The 22,239-nt window shown below is 37.3% G+C and overlaps 1 protein-coding gene across 2 annotated transcripts; it reads left to right on the top strand.

Moving 5' to 3' along the window:
* The first annotated feature begins 18,473 nt into the window (after positions 1-18,473).
* On the top strand, positions 18,474-21,786 carry CXCL8 (C-X-C motif chemokine ligand 8). Of its 2 annotated transcripts, XM_082644529.1 has the most exons (4): positions 18,474-18,612; positions 19,606-19,741; positions 20,030-20,113; positions 20,557-21,786. In XM_082644529.1, the coding sequence occupies exons 1-4, from the start codon at positions 18,549-18,551 to the stop codon at positions 20,576-20,578; spliced, it is 306 nt and encodes a 101-aa protein (XP_082500655.1). In that variant the 5' UTR covers positions 18,474-18,548; the 3' UTR covers positions 20,579-21,786. The 2 variants fall into 2 exon arrangements, with proteins under 2 accessions (XP_082500655.1, XP_082500656.1); XM_082644530.1 differs by lacking the exon at positions 20,557-21,786 and having other exon boundaries at positions 20,030-20,521.
* The last annotated feature ends 453 nt before the right edge of the window (positions 21,787-22,239 follow it).

Genomic DNA, 22,239 nt, shown 5'->3' with positions numbered 1-22,239 from the left:
GCATTGTTGGCTACCTTTATTTTTGTTGTTGATTAAGTATCATCTATAAGTCATCTAGTTAATTGTTGATCATCCATGAGTTATGTAACTGAATTGTCATTTTCCAGTTCAGCTTCCTATATGTGTTCACATACTAAGTAATTTGTGCCCTGCTTAGTATGGTGTTAATGAAGAAAGAAAGAAAGAAAAAAAAAAAAAACAGAATTGGGTGGCCCGATAAAGACTGAACAATAATTGCAAAAAAATTTGGGGAAAATAGGCACCCAAAATAGGGAGCTGGATACTCCTATTGCCTTGCTTCCTCTTTTCAGTACTGGGAAAGAAAGCTAGCTTCTAAGCCTGTCTAAAGCAAGCTTGCCTAAAGAAATTGAAATTTCTTTCAGAGGGTCGTCAAAAAGATGGAGCCAGCATGAATCATTTTATCTGTTGCTACTATAGAAACTATTTGCACTGTTTTATAGAAATTACTAATATACAAATTATTAGCTCATTTTAAAAGACTGTCTTAACACCTACAATTTTAACATGTAAAATTTAGGGAAGCAGCACTTTGGTTCCTAGCTTTATATGTTTATGAGACGTTGAATGAAGAGTTGTTTACCTTAATTTGGTAAATTTAGATTTATATTTGACAAGTCATCTGTTTGGTTAGTAGGGGAATGGATAGAACAGAATCTGTCCCAGGAAAGCTTTATTAAGTCACATTCAAAGGGAATTTAATTTCCATGGCATTATATTTTCCTTGACATCGAGTTTTGCCTTTCTTGCTCCCTACCCTCTACCAGAAAAACAAATAACCTGCAAACAGAAAAGATTTTTACAAAAAATTTAAGATAAACTTCATGTAGCTTCCTCTATATCTTTTTGTGACTCTTAACAGCAAAGTTAGAGACATTTACACAACTGATGATCTATCCACAGGAAAACAATGCTTTATTCTTACTTTTGAGGCATCTTGTGAGAGAAAATTCATTGAGGAAAGGGGATTTAAAGGGAGATTTCCAAAATCCTCAGGAAGTTCCACACATGATCAAAGGGCTCATACTCATGACTCCTGCAGCATGTCTGCAAAAGGCATTGCACAGGAATTTCTTCTGAGTCATGCCTCAGGAATTTATCACAGTGGCCTCTGCTGAGGAAATGTGGATGGTCACGGTTACAGCTCTGCTGCTGAGTCAGGACTCCTGGAAGGGTTCCTCTCTTCAGGAGTTGTTTTTAATGTGTTCAACATAGGCTAGGATCTTGGGGTTCATTTCAGACTCTTTTACACAGAAGTCACTGATCAGAAGGGAGAAGCAAAAGAAATCACTTACGATATGGTATATGAGGCTATAGCTGTGGGGATTAGAGTCTGTTCTCTGGATAGGTAACATGTGGGAACTTGTAGAAATGCGAAATCTCGGGCCCCGCAGACCTTCTGAGACAGAAACTCTAGGAGTAGAGTTACAAGATTTGTGTTTTACTGAGACTTCCAGGTGATTCTGCTGTTCCCACTAGGCTAGAGGTAGGCTCACATAATCAAGGGAGAGCAAATCAGGAGGCCCAAACCCAGACGGGGCAGGTTGCGGGCAAGTTGGAGAGGATCTTTGTAAAGGATCAGTATGTTTGCTGAGACTTTGCCTAGATCTTGTAAATGATCAGTGGGTTTGCTGAGGAAAAGGGTGGGCGGAGGGAGTGGAGAAATATGTTCCAGACAACATTCACTGGGCTCCAAGAGCCAAGAATGGAAGGACCGAAGCCAGAGGAGAGGAGACAGACAGATCCAGAAGCATTCAGTGGAGAAGGACTTTTCTCAAGCTGAGGGTGTGGATTTTATCTTGAAGATCATTGAAGATTAAAACCAGGAAAGACTTGGTTAGATTTGCATTTTAGAAAGTTCACTTGGCAGGAATGAATGGATGGTGAAGGAATGAAGATTGAGGTTAGACCAGTGAGGAGATTTCTGTGCTGATCCAGACCAAAGACAAGAGGGCTCAGCCCAGTGCAGTGGGTGGAGCTGGGGAGAGGGAGAAACCCCAAATAGAAGAGATGTTTGAAAAAGTGATTTGGAAAAACCACATGTTATAATAGATTATAAGTGCTAAAAAGCATGAGGTGTACTGACTGATAGTGAATGCCAACAAGAGAGTGGAAGGTGAGATAAATAGGACGGACAATTGTCTGTACAGTACAATACAAATTTTGAAATATATGCTCATAAAAACAGGCAATATTGGAATGTATATATAAAAGTCTTTATCTCTGGGTGGTGAGATTGCAGATAATTTTGGGTCTCTTCTTTATATTTTCTTTATTTCCCAAATTTTCTAACACTGACTGTGAATCATATTTATAATCAGGAATTATAAATGTTGAGGAGGAAGGAAGGAAAGAAGGAAGGAAGGGAGGGAGAGAGGAAGGGAGGAAGGGTCATATTTGAGGAATGAATGGGATAATGTATGGGAAGTCAGAATGGTTCCATAAACAGAGATAAATTATAATTCCTACAAGAGTCTTTTAAATTTAATCTGTCATAAAATTGCCTATAAAGCAGCCCTGACAGGCTATGGCACTGAACTCAGATATTCTATGGGGCACTGGGGGTTAGGAGGGGCAAGGGCAAGACTGGACATGAGGTAGGCACCAAGCTAGGGAAGTAAGTAGGCTGTGCCCTCCCTGACTGTCCACTGGGTTAGCCAGAGCTACAAAGTCACAAGAAGGGGATATGGGCCCAGAGAAGTCATTGTCTTTGAGTCTGACTTCTTGGATGGAGGCTGCCCTACCAAAGCTGTGCCGAGGACTGGCTGCCCAGACCCTACCCAAGCTCTCCCCCAACCCAGGCCCTGCCTCACAGATTTGGAGCATTTGCTGCTCTAGTTGTTGATATAAGTAGATAATTTGAACGTGTTGGAACAGAGTTATCCAAAAGGCTATTTTTGATTTCCTTGGCAGGTACTCTTCCCACCACCGCCCCCCGCCCCCCGCCCAGCCAATTTCCCTGCTGTGGGAAATGATACACAGCTCTAAACATCATCATCATAACAAAAATTCTACATAGCAACAAAGTGTGTTTGCCAGGGATCTAGCAACACAAGATAATGGTAGAAAGTTTTCACGCCATTCATGGAGAAGTAACAAGTGGCTAGAATTCCAGGAGATCATACTAGCAGTAATGGATCATTTATCACTCTGCTAAGCACTTTACAAGCATTATTATTTAAGCCTCACAACAGCCCTATGAGTTTGCTTTGAAGAAAAAAAAATGTATAGGTGAGATAAACTGAGGCCTCAGGCATATGATTCTAGCAAATATCAGAACCTCAGTTTGAACTAAGATAATTTTTATTCAGAAGTCAGTACTAAGAGTTCAGAAGATGGACGGTGTTGATGGCTGCACAACAATGAGAATGTACTTACTATCACTGAACTGTGCACTTACTTAACCATGGTTAGGATGGTAAATTTTACATTATGCTTATTTTACCACAATTTTTTGAAAAAGGCGGTACTACTGTACACTGCATTAGTACATATCCCAGAGCTGTTTTGATGTGACCATTTTAATATTCTTTGAAGTTAAGGTAATGCGTGCTTTTTGGAGAGAAAAACTGAGGTGTCTTAAAACCTTTGCTCATCTTCTTCTTATTCATCCTCTCCTCTCTCTCCTCCTTTCATCCCTCCCCACCCTGAACAAACAGACAGACAGATGGACTGTCCCCTTTCCGCAGCACACATGCACACAATCCACAGCCACAAACTCTCTGCCCAGCCACTGTTGCTGAGGCTACATGTTAATTCTCAAGGTGATTCCAAACTGAGACAATTCAGAGCAAATTCACTTGACCCAACACTGTAAATGGAAGAATAAGCAACTGGGAAGCCAAATTTCCCGGAGGTTTTGGAAATTCTGATGAAGATGAAACTAAGAGGAGGTACACATAGCAAATGACAAGCTCAGGTTTTTAAATGCAACAGCAAACACACATACACACACGCAGGAAATGAACCAGTGAACTGGTACAGTTCCAGAAAATGAGAAAAGCCAAGGAAAAGAGGATGACATGCTTGCCTAAAATGCTGGCTGCATTTCCTGAAACTCTCCGAGCCCCACCTTTTGGCAATTCTTTTGTAGACAAGAGGATGGGGCTGCTGCTTTCTGACCACAAGGTGGGGCTTGTATTGGGACAGACTGAACGGCTCTAGGATTCTTTGTGTTTGCCTTTTCCATCTACAAACCTTTCTACAGTGCCATCTAGATATGATTAAGGGCAACCAGTAGTACCTTACTACACACTAACTGACCAGGCTGCAGGATTCTGAAAGCACCCAGGGTGAAATTTATGCGCAGCTCAAGACCTGCATCAGGAACACTTATTTAACACAGGAAAGATAAAATATCTTATTTTTTCAGAATCCTTTTCCCTCAACATCATATATTTGTGAAGGTAGGTAATGCTTTGCTGTTCTGTAGGGTTCTTTCATGAATCCCCTGAAAGGTCAAGGTGAACCTGAGCCACTCCCTCTTTTTCTCTCTTTTTTTAGAATATGAATATATTGAAGAAGAGAAGGGGAGGAGAAGAAAGAAGAGGAAGAAGAAAAAGGAAAAGGCATATCAAAACGGGATTAAAAGACTTTTAAAAATAAACCAACAGTTTATATTTAATAAATTATACTCTTAAGATTGCACAAATATATTGCAATAGTCATGTTACTAAAAATATAAGCATTTCCTAGTTCATTCAGGCTCTGTGTCCAGGATGGGATAAACAGTTCAAAGCTGAACACTAAATATCTAATGTTTTCAATCCTGCCAATATATCTCTGTGACTGAGGGTGTGACCTTATTCAGTGATAACATTAAATACCAGCTTTAAGAGTTTTTGTGAATGCAAGACTCTGGACAAATATACTTCCATCCCTCATCCACACCCTGTTGATAAACTCTATTTATAAGCCACAGATGTTATTGAATAGATTTATGGATGTGGTAGTGATGGGGCACTTTTCGGTCTTCTAAGCAGCTTCAGACCTATCAGTAGCTTTTCCTGATGTTCTTATAACCCTTACTTTCTAGGCTTAAAAAGGTCTTTTGCATGATGGTTTTCAGAACTTAGGCCATCAAGATATAAACTCTATAGGTTGCTGGATCCACACCCAGCCTGGCCTTCTTTCTGTAGAGAGGAAAGGGCCCAGGCTTTGGGGTCACAGAGACTGGGGTTCAGATATGAATTCAGATTTGAGCCCAGCTGCTTGTTTGCTGTGTGTACACAATTTTTACTCTCTTAGACTCAGTTTTCTCACTTGTCAAATGAAAATAGCACCAAAACCATAAATTTGTGGTAAGAATTAAATACATTAACTTATAAAAAGAACTTAATATACTCAAAGCTAAATACAGATTCAATTCAGTCCCTATCAAAATTCCAATGGCAGTTTTTACAGAAATGGGAACAAATTCTAAAATTCATATAGCACTGCAAAAGACCCTGAATAGGCAAAGCAATCTTGAAAACAAAGAATTGAGTTGGAGATACCACAATTTCTGATTTCAAATTATATTACAAAGCCTTAGTAATCAAAACAATATGGTACTGGCATAAAAATAGACACATAGATCAATGGAACAGAATAGAGAGCCCAGAAATAAACCCAAGTATATACAGTCACCTAATTTTCAACAAAGGCACCAAGAACACACAATGGGGAAAGAATTGCCTTTTCAGGTAATGGTATAAGGAAAACTGGATATCCACATGTAAAAGAACGAAACTGGATCCTTATCTTACACCATACACAAAAATCAATTCAAAATGAATTAAAGACACAGATGTAGTACCTAAAACCATAAAACTCCTAGAAGAAAGCATAGGAAAAATAATCCAGGACATTGTCCGTGGCAATGATTTTTTGGATATGACACCAAAAGTGCAGACAACAAAAGGGAAAATAAACAAGTGAGACTATATCAAATTAAATTGCCATTGCACAGCAAAGGAAACCATCAACAAACTGAAAAGTCAACCCAGAGTTTGGGAGAAAATATTTTCAAACCATATAAGTGATAAGGGGCTAATATCCAAAATATAAAAAACTGATACAACTCAATAGCAAAACAACAGCAACAAAATCCAAAAACCCAACTTGATTTAAAAAAATGGGCAAAGGACTTGAATAGACATTTTTTCCAAAGAAGACATACAAGTGGCCAACAGATATATAAAAAGGTGCTCAACATCACTGATCATCTGGGAAAGGCAAACCACAATGAAACACCACCTACACCTGTTAGTACGGCTATTACAAAAAAAAAAGAAAAGAAAAGAAAAGAAAAAACATAAAAGATAGTAAGTGTTGGCCAGGATGTGGGGAAAGGGGAACTCTTGTACACTGCTGGTAAGAAAATAAATTGGTGTAGCCACTATGGAAAATAGTATGGAAGTTGCTTGTAAAACTAAAAATAGAATTACCATATGGTCCAAGAATCCTACTCCTAGACATATACCCTAAGAACTTGAAATCAGTACCTTGAAGAGATATCTGCACTCCATGTTCACTGTAGCATTATTCACAACAACCAAAATGTGGAAACGATCCAAGCATTCAATGGATGAGTGGATCAAATCAATACATTGTACACCTTAAACTTATACAATGTTATATATCAATTATATCTCAATAAAGCTGGAAGAAAAAAAGAAATTTCCATACATATATATATATATATATATATATATATATATATATACACACACACACACACACACACACATATAATTCAGACTTAGGAAAGGAGATCTTGCCATTTGCAACAACATGGATGGATGTGGAGGACATTATGCTAAGTGAAATAAGTCAGACACAGAAAGAAAAAAAAAAAAAAAAAACCCAACCTGCATGATCTCATTTATGTGTGGAATCAAAAAAGTTAAATACACAGAAGCAGAGAATAGAACAGTAGTTACCAGGGTTGGGAGGGTGGGGGAAATGGGGAGATGTTGGTTAAAGGGTACAAAGTTGCAGTTTTGTAGTATGGATGAGTCTAGAGATCTAATGTACAGCATGGTGACTATAGTTCATAACACTGTATGGAATACTGGAAATTTGCTGAGTAGATTTCAAGTGTTCTCATCACACAAAAAAATGGTAGGCAATGATATGTTAATTAGCTTGACTTAGTAATCACTTTACTATGTGCGTGTATATCAAATCATCATGCTGTACACTTTAAACATATGTAATTTTTATTTTTTAAAAAAGAACCTAGTACAGTGACTGGAATACAATAAATTTTAAACTATCCCTCACTTCCACCTCCTTCCTGCCTCAGTCTTCTTTGCACTACCAGCTATAGCCACCACTTCATGCAGCTATGGTTGTAATTAAGGAGCTCTACTCAGGATGCAGTTGGAAGACTCCTATTAAGCAAGAATTGCACCATACCTAAATAATTTGGCAACAGTAGTTTAGATGCTGCCTCAAGTGTCTAAGCTTGTGGAGACTCCATCCTTCCAAAAGCTTATATTTGAAATCTTCATCATCAACGACTTTTCTTTTTCTCATCTCTCATACCCAATCTCTCAGGATTTTGTGTTGCCTTTAAAATATCCAGGATCTGACCACTAGTTAGTTACCACCTCTGCTATTACCACTCTGGCCTGGTATAAACAATTATCATTGTGGCTTTCCACAGTAACCTCTAACTGGTCGTCTTTGCCTTCCCTACAAACTCTTCCCCCGCAATGCCTGCACCCTGCCCCACCTCCACCCAGCAGCTAGAGAGTCAGATCATGTCACTGATTTACTGCAGACCCTCCAATGGATCTCCATGCAGGATAAAAGCTGAAATCCTTATAATGACCTACAAAGCCCACCTGATATAGCCCCTTACTCTTTGTCCTCCTTTCCTGTTCATTGTTTCCTTTCCCTGCACCAGCCACGCTGGCCTCCTTACTATTCCTCAAGTACACAACCAAGCTCCCAACTCAAACTGTTACCTCCAGCTGGCCCTTTGCCTGGAATAGTCTCCCACATAGCCATTTAGCCAGTTCCTATATCTTTCACTTCTTAGTTCAAACTCAACCTCTCAGGGAGGCTTCCCTGGACTCCCCAGTCCTGTAATCTGCTCATCCCCTCACCCACCTGACAGCCTGATCACCCTGCCCTACTCTTTTCCTCATAACATTTATACAACTAAAACCCAGGGTAACCATTTGTATTCACGTTATCCACTAACATTTCCCCAGCAACTAGAAAAGTGTTTGAAATATAGAAGGTACTCTGTAAATATTTGTTAAATGGATGAATAATGGGAAAATGAATTCTCTTTTCATATATTTTCAAGTAATAGCCATTAAATTGGATGTTTTTGCTTTCCAACAAATCAGATGGGCTTTAGTTCTTTCAAAAAAAGTTTCCAACTCCAACCGCATCACTTGTTTCACAGTAAAGGGTCAGCAGCTGCAAATGATCTAAGAGTCATGAAGAAACCAAGTAAGAGGAAATGGTGTCAGGAGAGAGGGGAGCACAGGAAGCACTTCCTCTCATTCTTGGAAGGTGGGGGGAATAGGAGTCAGATGGTAAACACACCATCCCCGTGACCTCCAATTCTAGACTCTTTCTTCATTAAACCCATTAAAATTAAGGCTCTTCTCCTCTCAGTTGATGAGAACCATGCAAGTGACACTTTACAGTTAACTACATTTAAGGGCAAGTGCACATTCTCTTGAAGTTTTGAGAAGTCTCAGGTTTGGGCGAGTGCCCTCTCCTGGCACAAGTGGTCGAGTTTCCCAGGTACAGTTCTCCACCTATTACACATAACACTGTGCTTCTTAGAATAAAGCATCAGACAGTAGGGACCATATAGGCAAATTCCCTGATTTTACAAATGAAAGCCCAAGGCTTTAACAGGAGGAGGAACTAGTTCTTCTATTGGTTTATGGTGTCCCCCTCTCCCTCACTGAATCAAATTCCTCTTCTCCAGCCTTCTAAAACCTCTCAGGCAGGAGAGGGTGTGGGAAAGAAGGGAAATGTGCTCAAAACCAAGTCTGTGAGACTCACAGACACAGGAGAGAAACTTCCTTGTGGTGGCACAGAATCTCTGGACTTCTTGTTTAGGTTCAAATCCTAATTCTCTCTCCTACTTGCTGGCTGACCATCTGCAAATTGCTTAATCTCTTTGAGTCTGTTTCCTCATTTGTTAAATGGGAATAAATAATACAAAAATATAGGGTCGGGCTTCCCTGATGGCTCACTGGTTGAGAGTCCGCGTGCCGATGCAGGGGATGCGGGTTTGTGCCCCGGTCTGGTAAGATCCCACATGCCGCAGAGCAGCTGGGCCCGTGAGCCATGGCCGCTGAGCCTGCACGTCCAGAGCCTGTGCTCCACAACGGGAGAGGCCACAACAGTGAGAGGCCCGTATCGTAAAAATAAAATAAAATAAAATAAAATAATATAAGGTCATTGTGACTATTACAAAAAATAAAACATACGATGTACTAAGTTATAAGGTCCTGTTAGTACAATTATTCTTGAGGGAGGTATCTCTGCACTCATTGCTAATGCCTCAGTAAGTCAAGCTCAGAAAAGAAATGTGCCATTTTAATTCTCCCCATTAACCTTGGCTCTCCAATACCTGCTTCATTTTTCTTTGGGTCTCTTTAGTCTGTGTTTTCAAGGTCCTGCTTTTCTGTCTGGGTGTGTTATTTTTATCTATTTCTACTCTCTGCTGCCCATTTTGCTTTTATCTCCAACTTTGTAGAGCATGATGCCAGTGGTGTTTTCCAGATTCACCCCCACCCCCACAGTTGGGGAAAGGGAAGTACATGAAAAGTTCATCCAACAGGTCTGGAGTGGGCAGCTTTTCCTTTGTTTAAAACTCCACTAGATTCTGTGGGTGGTGGTTTCCTCCTTCCTGGTTTAGGGATCACGAAGAAGGATTTAATTTTGATGAGTAACAATGATATAGTCAAGAAAAAGCACACCCTAGATGTGGTAAATACTAAATTATGTTAGATGAGAAGATAAACTGCCTCGAGGCAAAAGCATCTCAAATCTGGAGATCAGATAATACAGAGCACCAGATTAAGGAGAGGTGGATAAAGAAGTTTTATATCCTTATTTTGCATAAATTTGGGGAATTCTGAGAGACTGGCTCACATCTCTAAACCCATACACAAGCTGAATTATTTTCTGATTTTGTTTTCTTTTTATGTGAAAACATCACATAGATTTTTCTTGAATTATATATCTATTTGGCGAGCTGAAGGGAATTATGAAAGGAATAAACTTTCACCCTCTATCTTAGTCGCCTTATGCCACTGGCACTGCCTTTTAGCAGACTAGCTAAGGAGATTGCATCAGTTGAAAGCAGTACTCACTTTTCATCTTTTTGGATGGATTTGGGCTTTCCTCTTGCGGGCAATAAGAAAACTAAAGGTCATTCATATCTTGAACTCATTGAATATGAAGATTCTCTTCCACCTTCTCACTCTTGTCCTTATCCATCTCCACCTTCTCTTTTGAGAACGTCAAGAATGTTTTCCTGAAGCCACTGTCCTGGACGTATGCAGGGACCACAAGCAGCAGGCAGAAAATATCATTTCTCTTTCAGCTGACTTAAAGACAGTAAACTCAGAACGCACTCATTATTCTCAAGTGTTCCACTTCCAATATACCCTTTATTGATTTTACTCCTTAAGAGTTTTTAACAGAGGTCAGTGAATTTCTGAAACTCGAGGCACAACTTTGTACATTTAGGCTTAGGTGGATTTAGGGGTAAGGAGAGGGCATGGAACTTTCATTATATTTTCAAAGGATTAAGTGGTTAAAATAAAAAAGGTTAAGAACCACTGCGGGTTATTAGGGACTGATTATGTGGTCGGAACAATGCACAGGAAAAGTTGTTCACTTTCTCCATTGGATGGCAATAACTGTTGTATGTATGATTAAAGAAAAGTTAGTCTTATTTTTATTCACAAGGGAAGTGAATCTGTTTAGTCTTAGCACATTTAAGGTTAATTAGACTAAATCTGTGGGTCACCATTCAAGTTCACTCACTGGCCTATGGAAAGACTGTCTGTGTGGTCTTCTGGACTCTCCGTGGTCTGTGAAACACAGCTGATGGGAAGAAGGAGGCAGCAGAGGCCTCCTCCATCAGTGGATGCTAGTCACCGATAGTCCCCACACACTGCTCTCCACCCCTCTCCCTGCCTGCTATGTTGTACCTCTTACCCCAGCCTGGGAGCAGCTTAGAAGCCTGCTTGGTTTGGTTTATTCACCAAATGAGGAAATTGCTGCCTGGCTGAACTTGTTAATATTTTATCTATCCATCACTAAATGAGAGCATGAACTAAAACTGTAGTTTCCATACTGGATCCTTCTGGGTTCATGAAAATAAAACAACGGTCCCTGAGGGAGAACAAAAATAGACAAAGATAAACATTTTTACTTCCTTTTGTTGATATTGCTCTTGGTGGGAAAACTTCTGAGAACTGGGGAAGTTTTACTTTCATTTCAGAAATGTTTATTGAGCACCTGTTTGTTGCAGACGCTGGGCTAGAAGCTGGCACACGGTGTACAGAAGGCAGATATGGTCTCTGACCTTGAGGAATTTCCAGTCAGGTAAGACTTATATCAACAACTGCACAGATGGGTTGACCTTGTTTTAACAGAATCTGACATGGACTTTTTTTTTTTTTTATTGGAGTATAATTCCTTTACAATGGTGTGTTAGTTTCTGCTGTATAAAAAAGTGAATCAGCTATATGTATACATATATCCCCATATCCCCTCCCTCTTGCATCTCCCTCCCTCCCACCCTCCCTATCCCACCCCTCTAGGTGGTCACAAAGCACTGAGCTGATCTCCCTGTGCTATGCAGCTGCTTCCCACTAGCTATCTATTTTACCTCTGGTAGTGTATATATGTCCATGCCACTCTCTCACTTCGTCCCAGCTTACATTTCCCCCTCCCCGTGTCCTCAAGTCCATTCTCTACATCTGTGTCTTTATTCCTGTCCTGCCCCTAGGTTCTTCAGAACCACTTTTTTTTTTTTTAGGTTCCATATATATGCATTAGTGTACGGTATTTGTTTTTCTCTTTCTGACTTACTTCACTCTGTAGGACAGACTCTACATCCATCCACCTCATTACAAATAACTCAATTTTGTTTCTTTTTATGGCTGAGTAATATTCCATTGTATATATGTGCCACATCTTCTTTATCCATTCATCTGTCGATGGACACTTAGGTTGCTTCCATGTCCTGGCTATTGTAAATAGAGCTGCAATGAACATTGTGGTACATGACTCTTTTTGAATTATGGTTTTCTCAGGGTATAAGCCCAGTAGTGGGATTGCTGGGTCATATGGTAATTCTATTTTTAGTTTTTTAAGGAAGCTCCATACTGTTCTCCATAGTGGCTGTATCAATTTACATTCCCACCAACAGTGCAAGAGGGTTCCCTTTTCTCCACACCCTCTCCAGCATTTGTTCTTTGTAGATTTTTTGATGATGGCCATTCTGACTGGTGTGAGGTGATACCTCACTGTAGTTTTGATTTGCATTTCTCTAATGATTAGTGATATTGAGAATCATTTCATGTGTTTGTTGCCCATCTGTATATCTTCTTTGGAGAAATGTCTATTTAGGTCTTCTGCCCATTTTTGGACTGGGTTTTTTGGTTTTTTCATATTGAGGTGCATGAGCTGCTTGTATATTTTGGAGATTAATCCATGGTCAGTTGCTTCATTTGCAAATATTTTCTCCCATTCTGAGTGTTGTCTTTGTCTTGTTTATGGTTTCCTTTGCTGTGCAGAAGCATTTAAGTTTCATTAGGTCCCATTTGTTTATTTCCATTTCTCTAGGAGGTGGGTCAGAAAGGATCTTGCTGTGATTTACTGACATGGACTTTGGATTCCAGTCAGATTGTGTCTTAAATACTTCAACAATCTCTAAGGGCAAACTGGGGAAAAGAACTAGTTAAGGTGAAGCTCACATTTTGAAATAAAAACTTCAAAACAATCAAAGTCTTATGAAAGGAGAATGGTGAAACTACAACATAAGATCTATTTTTCCTCTTTAGCTACTTTCTTCAAATTGCTAAGAGTTTCATCTCAACTCAGCTTTTAAAAATATCACTTGTCTATAAGAAAAAAAGATCAAAGTAATAAACTTTTAAGAAAAGAGGAAGAATAACCTTATAAAATTGTACAACCTTGAATCAGTATTTTTAAAACCTTTTTTTTTACCTCCTGTCCCTTGACTCAACTGCTTGTGTGTGTCTTGGTTACCTCAAGACATAATTAAATGCACACATAAGTCCAGTCATTTCTAATACAGCAACTTCTCTTTTTGCCATGTGATGTCATTTCCTATGATCTTTACTTCACATGAAAGAAATCCTAGTGGCAAATAACATATAATTGTTATTTTGAAGATATATATTTTATTATAAACACTGGAGTAAACAATCTCTAAAACTTTTTTCCAAAAATATAACAAAGAAATGACTACAAGTAAACAGTTACACTTAATGTTTTTTTTTTTCATATTGAAGACAGGCTGATCTTAGATCTCCCAAGTCCATAATAAATGTCTGTTTCCACAACCAGCCTCTTCCTCCAATCCCATCCTTTAAACTCCATCTCAAAATCTTCATTGATTTGGGAGATAGAATTAGAAACAATACTCAATCCCCTGTGTATATCAACAGTGTTTTTTTTAACACATAAACATGAATTAAATTTTTAGGCATAAAAAGAAAGCTCTATAATTAGAAGAAAAAAACAGCTTTAAGAGATCTGTTGTGTCAATACATCTTTACTTTTTGATTGGTAAATTTAAATATATATATATATATATATATATATATATATATATATATATATAGTTCTCCCACTCCAGGCAAGGTGAAGTGTAATTTAGGTGACAGACTAGAGGGAAAAAAATGAAATTTATTGAGTACTTTGTATCAAGAGCACCAGGCACCACTCTTGACATTTTCCATGTATTTCTTCACTTAACTCTCACTGTGATCCTGTGGAATCAGAGTTATCCTCATTTTACAGATGAGGAAACTGAGACAATGAGGTTAAAATAACTTCCCATGGTTGTTTGGTTAATAAGTGGTGGAGGGGTAGGTTTGAAGGCAGGTTGACCTAGTCCAACAGCCATGCATACCCTTGAATTTAAGTTACTCTGACTTGACATTGCTCAAAACCAAAGCATTTTGCTGTTTCTGTTCTCTAACTTGTCAAGACTTTGAAAAATGTCTTTTCTTTAAAATGTAGAACACTTTTAGCAGTATGGACCAAATTTTCTTAGTATATTTATGAATCGTTAACTGGAGACATTTGAATTTGGAGATGGAACTGAAATGTTCTGTAGCCCTGGAGGAGATTAAGTTATCATATAAACAAAGTACAGATAAATGTTTTTTATCTGTAAAAGGCAAGAACGTGTTTTAAATCTTTCAACTAACTCTTAGTTTTATTGACTAAAATTTCAGGGGGTAGGTATTTTATGTTTATGATCTTAGTATTAACAATATTGTAGGTCAAATTCAGTGATATGTGTTTAGCATTTGTCTATGGTTCTCTTAATCTCAAGGATTGTTGAGCTGAGACTAATTTCCTCAAAAGGTGAAAAAATTTCAGGTGCAAGTTGAGATTTTGCTACTGGTTTTGGGAAAGGTGGCTCAAATTTTAGCAGCAGCAGATGCAATGCCAGCATAGAATTGACTTGCTCTAGGTCTCTTGGTTAATCAGCAGTGGAAAGATTCAAACACAAGTTCATCTCACTTCAAAGTCCATGTTTGTACCACCACATTCTGCTTTATTATGTGAATACAACTTTGTTTACATTTACAAAAAATTCCTAATTCTACAATACCTATTTGAAGTGGGAGTGGGGTAGAGAGGTGGGGATGGGACATAAATTGTTTAACGCACTAAAAAGACATTCAGTTTTCTTGTGAGGAGTTTCATGGAAGAAGAAGAGTTACTTGGCAAGGTGGAAAAAGTAAATGCCTGTCTTTGTTTTGGCTCTTTCCTCAGCTCTTCCCTTTCTTGGATGATGGACTTGGTCCCATGGCTATGGTGAAGATCTCTGGATGCTCTTTGTTAAGTGCTGGTTGGAACTTAAATGAACAGATTACTGGCCAATAGTCCCATTCATTCCTACAGGGTGACAAAATATCACTTGTATTTATGTGCATCTTTGCTCTTCATTTAAACTTTTCATTCCAATCTGCTCTATTTTGAAGCAGCATTTCCTCAAACAGGCTAATTAGCCTTTTGTTTGTTTGTTTGTTTTTTACCTAACCCAATTTAGCCCTTTTACTTACTGTGCAATGACTCATAGGGTTACCTTTACAGAAGTGGGACAAGCCCAGAATTACTGCCCCCTCTAGTCACTTCGTCTTTGTCCAACCTTACCTCTGATGAAGAGAATCTAAGGACAAATGCATCAAGGTTACACTGGGAGAGATCAACAACATTTGCAAAGATGTCCCTTTGCTTTATAAATGAATGCTCCATTCCAAAAAAATTGTGAGCATCTAGGTTAAATGGAACTCATTAGCTCAACCTCTAAGGATGATGTCAGGATGCAGAGAAGAGGAAGGGAAGAGATAAGGAGATGGGATAGACAGGGAAAAGAGGTGCTTAGGTAAGTTGCAAAATTACTAAGGCAACCCTGAGGAAAAAGTAGAGGAATGTTTGCAATTCCTCAGAACTCTGAGTGTCTTAGTGGTACCACTAGTATAATTGGGTCCTAATGATGATGCCTTGAACCAGTCACCTCAGGGTCTTTCCATATAAGAATATGTCTTCGCTGAACAAACCAGCATTACTAAAGCAAAGAGACTGATAATTTTCTTAAAGATTCAGGTCTTGCTTACATATCTGGTCCCTACTTTTCTCTCCTCACTCCATGCATATTTTCCATTCAATGCTCAACAATTTCAGGAACACAGTTGGGCCATATTCTCTTACGTCTTACCACACTGTACTTGCTTTCCCCCACACTAGCAAAGCAGGACCCCCTTCTCCCCTCTCCACTGGTCTTAGTCCTACTCATGACCAAGACTAAGGCACTACATCACAGTCTTAAACTTGTTTCTTCAGACAACCCCATTCATCAAAACTGCATCAGAGGTCCCATTTGTTTGCTCCCTAAACTTCCTATAATTATACGTATTATAATACTCATCCACTGTATTGTACTTGCTTGTGTAACTAATTGTCCATATTCTATATTAGACTGGAAACTCCTCGAAGTCACAGACTATATATGATTTACAGAGTATTCACATCTCCTACTACAAGACCTGGCATTAGCAGATAATCAACATATATTAAATAAATAAGTGAACAATCAAGTTCCTAAAATAGATTTTAAAAGAGTAAGAACTGCATTGTACATAATAAACAGTTACTTTGTTACAGAAGTTGATGTAAGGTTCTATTTTTTCTTTTACTATTGTAAGCTCCCTTCCTTAGTGTTCCCTTTCCAAGGAAGTCCAGACTCATCTCTGAGGACCCACAAGGGACAGAGAAAGAAACTTCATTGAGTCATACAAAGGTGGATTTTGTTCCAGTGTCCTGAAGAAAAGTCTTTTCATCTCCCCTTTGTAAATGTGCTTTTAGACCAGGACTAAAGCTCTCAGCTCCACCACTACTTAGATATATGAACTTGGAGACATTATTGAGTTTCCTCATCTGTAAAATGAGGACATTATTACTTATCCCATTGTTGTGAGGATTAAAAAACACACACATAGTCCCTGATATCAAGTAAATTGAAGTTATATTTAAGAAGTTAGTTGGGGTCACTATACAAATCTTTCAGGAAAGGAAGTTCTCTCCCCAAACCACAAGTGTTCTCATTCTGAAACATCATTACTCTTGGCCTAATTTTCAATAATGTTTCTGTCAAAAATTTAATTTAAATCCTATATCAGTATTTAAACTAGGTGCTTCCTCAAGCATTCTAGAATTCCATAGATTTTAAGACTCTGTACTCCAGATTTTCTATCAGAAATGGTAATGAACTCTAATGCAATCAGATTTTGATCTGGAGCTTTAAATTCTAGCAAATCATAATTTACACTGATGTTGTTTCTATTTTATTATATTATTGCATTACATGCTGAAATCTGGCTCAACTTCGTATTTCAGAAACCAATCTTTTATCAAGAATTTTCTAAGGCAAACGAGATTTTTAATAAATAATTTTTGGTGGAATATCTTTGCAGTTTGGAAGTCAACCATCCGACAAAAATGAGAAATAAAAGCCATGGCTCTTGGGGTAGATGGAAATTCACCAGCTTAAAAGTTAAGCCAGGAAGTTTACATATATGAACTTTATGAGACAGGTGGATGTTATTAAAACCATTTTATAGATAGTGAAACTGGAAATCAGAAAGCTTAAAAGCCACACAAAAATTAGTGGCTGAACAAGGGTTTAAACCCAGATGCTCTTTCCACTAAGTATATACTGCTTACTTTTCCATTACACACCACCTCATCCCACCCCAACCAACTAAGCCCAGGGAACCACATCCTGGAACATAAACAATTCTTCCTTTTACCACTTGAGTGTCTTTGAACAGCATCCCTATCTAGAACATGCTGTTTCCCTTCACCCTCCTTTATTAGAGTCCTCTGTACTTCAATACTCTGCTCAAAATGCTTATGGAAGATTCTGCCCTTGTGCCCTTGTTGGAATAAATATCTTGGTACCACTTGTCTGTTCTGTAACATAGCCTGGTCCTTATATTGATTTCTTCTTCTGACAGACCAAACTCTTTAAAAACAAGTACTTAGTCTTATCCATCTATAGATTCCCACATTACTCAGAAGTTACTTGATAATATTTATGATACTGAACTGAAAGCTATCCCCTTTCACTCTGTCAGGCATGCATTAGAAAACCAAATCTTTTGAAAAGTTGTAACGTGCTCCCTGAAAGCCATAATCTTTCCTGGAAACTTTCCAAAGTGCTTAGAAATGGACTTCTTGTAAATTATGTCCCCAGTAAAAGTGGTTGGCTAGATTATCTTCTCTATCATTACAACATATATAATTTACCTAAAAAATGACTGTGTCATAAAAGAACAATAACAAAGGACCTTACTCTGACTACTGCAAGATAGGACTATGATAAAGTTATTTATAAATAAAAAGAACTACCACTGACAATAATGTATCAAACTGAGAAGTTTGAATATTTAAAAAAATATTTAAAAGAAACATGTTTTCAAAAAATCAATAAAATTATTTGAAAGATCAAATAAAACTTCAATCATGCTGAAAACTTAATAAGAAACAAATCACTAGGGGAGTCAGATGACTCAGGTCTGCTCTCAAAGGGAGGGCCGATGGTTGCATATTGTGGAATTTCCTCTGACATGATGCAAGCATGAGGGTGCACTTGTTTCCTACTCTTACTATAATATAAAAAGCCACGGGAGCTCCCCATTTTACACAGGTCCTCTGGGACAGCAGAGCTCACAACCGTCTAGGACAAGAGCCAGGAAGAAACCAGAAAGACAGCACCTTGTGTAAGGATGACTTCCAAGCTGGCTATTGCTCTCTTGGCAGCCTTCCTGCTTTCTGCAGCTCTGTGTAAAGGTAAGCACATCCTTCTGATCTACAGAAGTTTGCTGTGTCTAAATGTGATCCTCAGATAGAAAGATTATCCTTAATGCCTCGATAACAGACATCCTTTTATTCAGCAAGAGAAAGCCATCTTTGCAGTCATTTAATGTTAAATTGAAGTCTTTAATTTTTTTAGGTTGTATAAATATAATATTTAGAAAATTGTAAAGTTTGATTTATATAGAGTTCTATTCCTATCATTCATACTCTGTAGTATACATATATTTAACATAAATCTGTAATTTAGAGTATGTTTTATTGGAGGGCACATTTACCCATTTTATCTTTTAATACTGAGTAAAAACTCAGGTAATTTTACTCCATGTACTATTTAATTGACAAGCTTCAAACAACCATCAATTTCTCTTTGGCTTAAAGACAGATTATAAACCTTATTGGGATCCTTCTTATGAAATAAATACAGTTTAGAATGTTTATGGTATATATAAACATTTTATATGGTATATATATATGAGTGTGTATATATATATATATATATATATATATATATATATATATATATATACTCTTAAACATCAAAGATTTTGCTAAAATATAGGACAATCTCTGTGTAACTCACTTATATTTCTATTAATTCTTCCAAAGGCAATTTTCCTATTGGTGAATCTTGCCTACCATGAATATAACATTGTGGTATCACAGAAGATTATGCAGTGTCGAGTAGGAGAAAAAGTACCATGAGGATGTCAACATTGCCCAAAGACAACTCTAAGTGTTTATGTCATTCAATGTTGTCAGGAACGACTGTTTTTAAAACAAAGAGAAAAACTGAGGTCAGGGGCTAGGAGAATATCCATCCATCAATTTCAGGAATAAGTTTGCTAAAGATGTGCTGTTTCCCAAACACACAGTCACCAAATGATCACACTGGAATTAGCAAGGGTGAAGCTAGCTGAGCTATGCCTGTTAATAAAATCAATTCTTAATTACTTTTTTTTTTCACAGCTGCCGTTCTGTCAAGAATGAGTTCAGAACTTCGATGCCAATGCATAAATACACACTCCACACCTTTCCACCCCAAATTTATCAAAGAATTGCGAGTGATTGAGAGTGGACCACACTGTGAAAATTCAGAAATCATGTAAGTAATTTCAAAAGTGATTAGATATTTTACTTTAGTAAACCTAGAATTGAGGAAGGTGGAAGAATCCAGCAAAGTTCTAGGTACTAGGAATACATAGTAAGCAAAACAGAAAGGGAAAATTCTTTGTCTCCATGACATTTAAATATTGTACACTCTATGACTTATAGCTAAAAATTAGTTTGGACTTAGATTTTATGCCTGTACTTAAGGAACCATGATTTGAATGCCAAAGAGATGTTGGAAACCCATTAAATACTGATTTTAATCATCTCTCTCTTATTTCAGTGTTAAACTTGTCAATGGAAGAGTTGTCTGTTTAAACCCCAAGGAAAAGTGGGTGCAGAAGGTTGTGCAGATATTTTTGAAGAGGTAAGTTGTCTTTTTTTTTTTTAATTTAGATTCTTCATTTATCCTGTGATGTACAGTTCAGAAGTCAACTTATAAATTTCCTGCTGCTGCTGAAAATTTTCTTTTAAGTATCTTCCTCTTTGATTTAAAAAAATAGCAGCAATAGTGAGTTTGTTGTACTCATGACTGAGAGATCATATATCTCAGTTTGTCCAGGGAAGTGCGGGTATATGCCTGTGTCCTGTGTCATTAGTATGACTCTCTCTCAATCTCAGAAGTGTTCTGTTTTACATAACTTATCTGATCTCACTATTTATAGCTGAAAGTATAGAGTATTTCTAACACATAAATATCTAAGACTCTCTTAATTTCTATATTAAATATATTTTCAGGAGCCATACATTCCTCCTTATTTAGAACATTGCTAATTTTTAAACTTTTTATTTAATTTTATTTCTTTTCAGAGCTGAGAAGAAAGATCCATGAAAACAACAACAACCAAAAATCCATTTGTCCTTGGCTTCCAAGAATTCCTCAGTAAAGATACCAATGAAACTTCAAACAAATCTACTTCAATGCCTCATGTACTGTGTAGGTCTGGTGTAGGGTTGCCAGCTAAAATACAGGATGCCCAGTTATATTTGAATATTAAGTAAAACAATGAATATTTTTTCAATGTCCCATGTACATTGTTCCATGTAGGACACACTTATATTTTAGAAATTATTCATTGTGTACGGTAAATTCAAATTTAGCTGGAAATCCTGTTTGTCATTTTTGTTTTTTGTTAAATCTTGCAACCCTAGTCTGCTGGCCAGGATTCACGAGTCCTTGTTCAACTGAGCCTCAGTTCTTCTTCACTCCCAAACTGGAGAAAAACATCTCAGCCACTAACCTACCTCACAGAGCTGTGAGGGCATGTGGAAACACTTTAACTTTTATTCAGTTATGTAAATTATTTTGAAGTGTAACTTATTCACCTATTTATTATTTATATATTTATTTAAGCCTCAAATATAGTAATGTTTGTGCATGAATTTGGAGAAATGGGAAAGAAGCATTGTTGATCAGTATAATGATGGTAGTGAATTTATATTTATTTATACTTTATACTAAGTGATGTATTACAGAGCTACTTTGATCAAGGTTGTTATATTATGATCACAGTTGCCAGATTTAGCGAATTAATAGAAAATAAACAAAAAACACATCCAGTTGATTTTTCTTTCAGATAAACAATAAATAATTTTTTAGTATAAGTACATCATTATTTATCTGAAATTTTAATTGTGTTGGCAATCCTACTTTTAATATGCCTGGTCTGGTCTTGTCACTGCAAGTCTTATTATGCAGTGTTGTGTTAAATCACCTGAATCCTGAGTTATGACTATCTTTCTCAAAACAGCAAAAATTCACCAGGGAATATGAATAAAGTAATTTCTTGTTATTTCTTATTTATTTATTCTGAACAATTAGATTCTCATAATTTTATTTAAATTATTGTGTATTTTAACATCAACTTTATTTTTTACTTTAAGATGCTTTTATGTGTTCCCAAAGAGACTCTTTCTACTGTTTTTGATAGTATGAAAATATGAATGTAACTATAAGACATTTAAAATAAAATTAATTGTCAAAATCATCAGGGGTTTGTCTGTTTTTCTTTGGTAGTTTTAAGATTTATTGTATTATTCATTTATATTTAAAAATCATACTTTGATTTAGAAAACATAAGTGCTTTCCCTTAGTATTTTATATATCATGTGGAAAATTACCAACCTTTATTTGTAGAAAAACATAACTCCTTTCCAGAGATGGATTACAATCAGTAGTCTCTTCCATAGAATGATGGAAATATTCTCAACTCCCTACTGTATACCATTTTGCTAATAAGGGTGACTTCAGATTTTCAACAGATAGCCTAGGTGTCTGTACAGCTTAACACAGCTGGGCACTCAGTGAAAGCGGGAAGAGGGTATACATTATAAGGCACTTCTCAGCTAATTGAGGAAAACTGAACATCTGAGGCAAATAAGTTTGAAATATGATTAAAGACAGAGCATATTTGAAAACAAATCAAACAAAACTCTTAAAAGTAAAAACACAGTCTAACAAAAAACTCAGTGGCTGGGTTTTCTAACAGATTT

Source organism: Mesoplodon mirus, assembly GCF_964341445.2.
Source record: "Mesoplodon mirus genome assembly, chromosome: 2".
Lineage (NCBI taxonomy): Eukaryota > Metazoa > Chordata > Mammalia > Artiodactyla > Ziphiidae > Mesoplodon > Mesoplodon mirus.
This window is presented reverse-complemented; position numbering and strand designations above follow the sequence as displayed.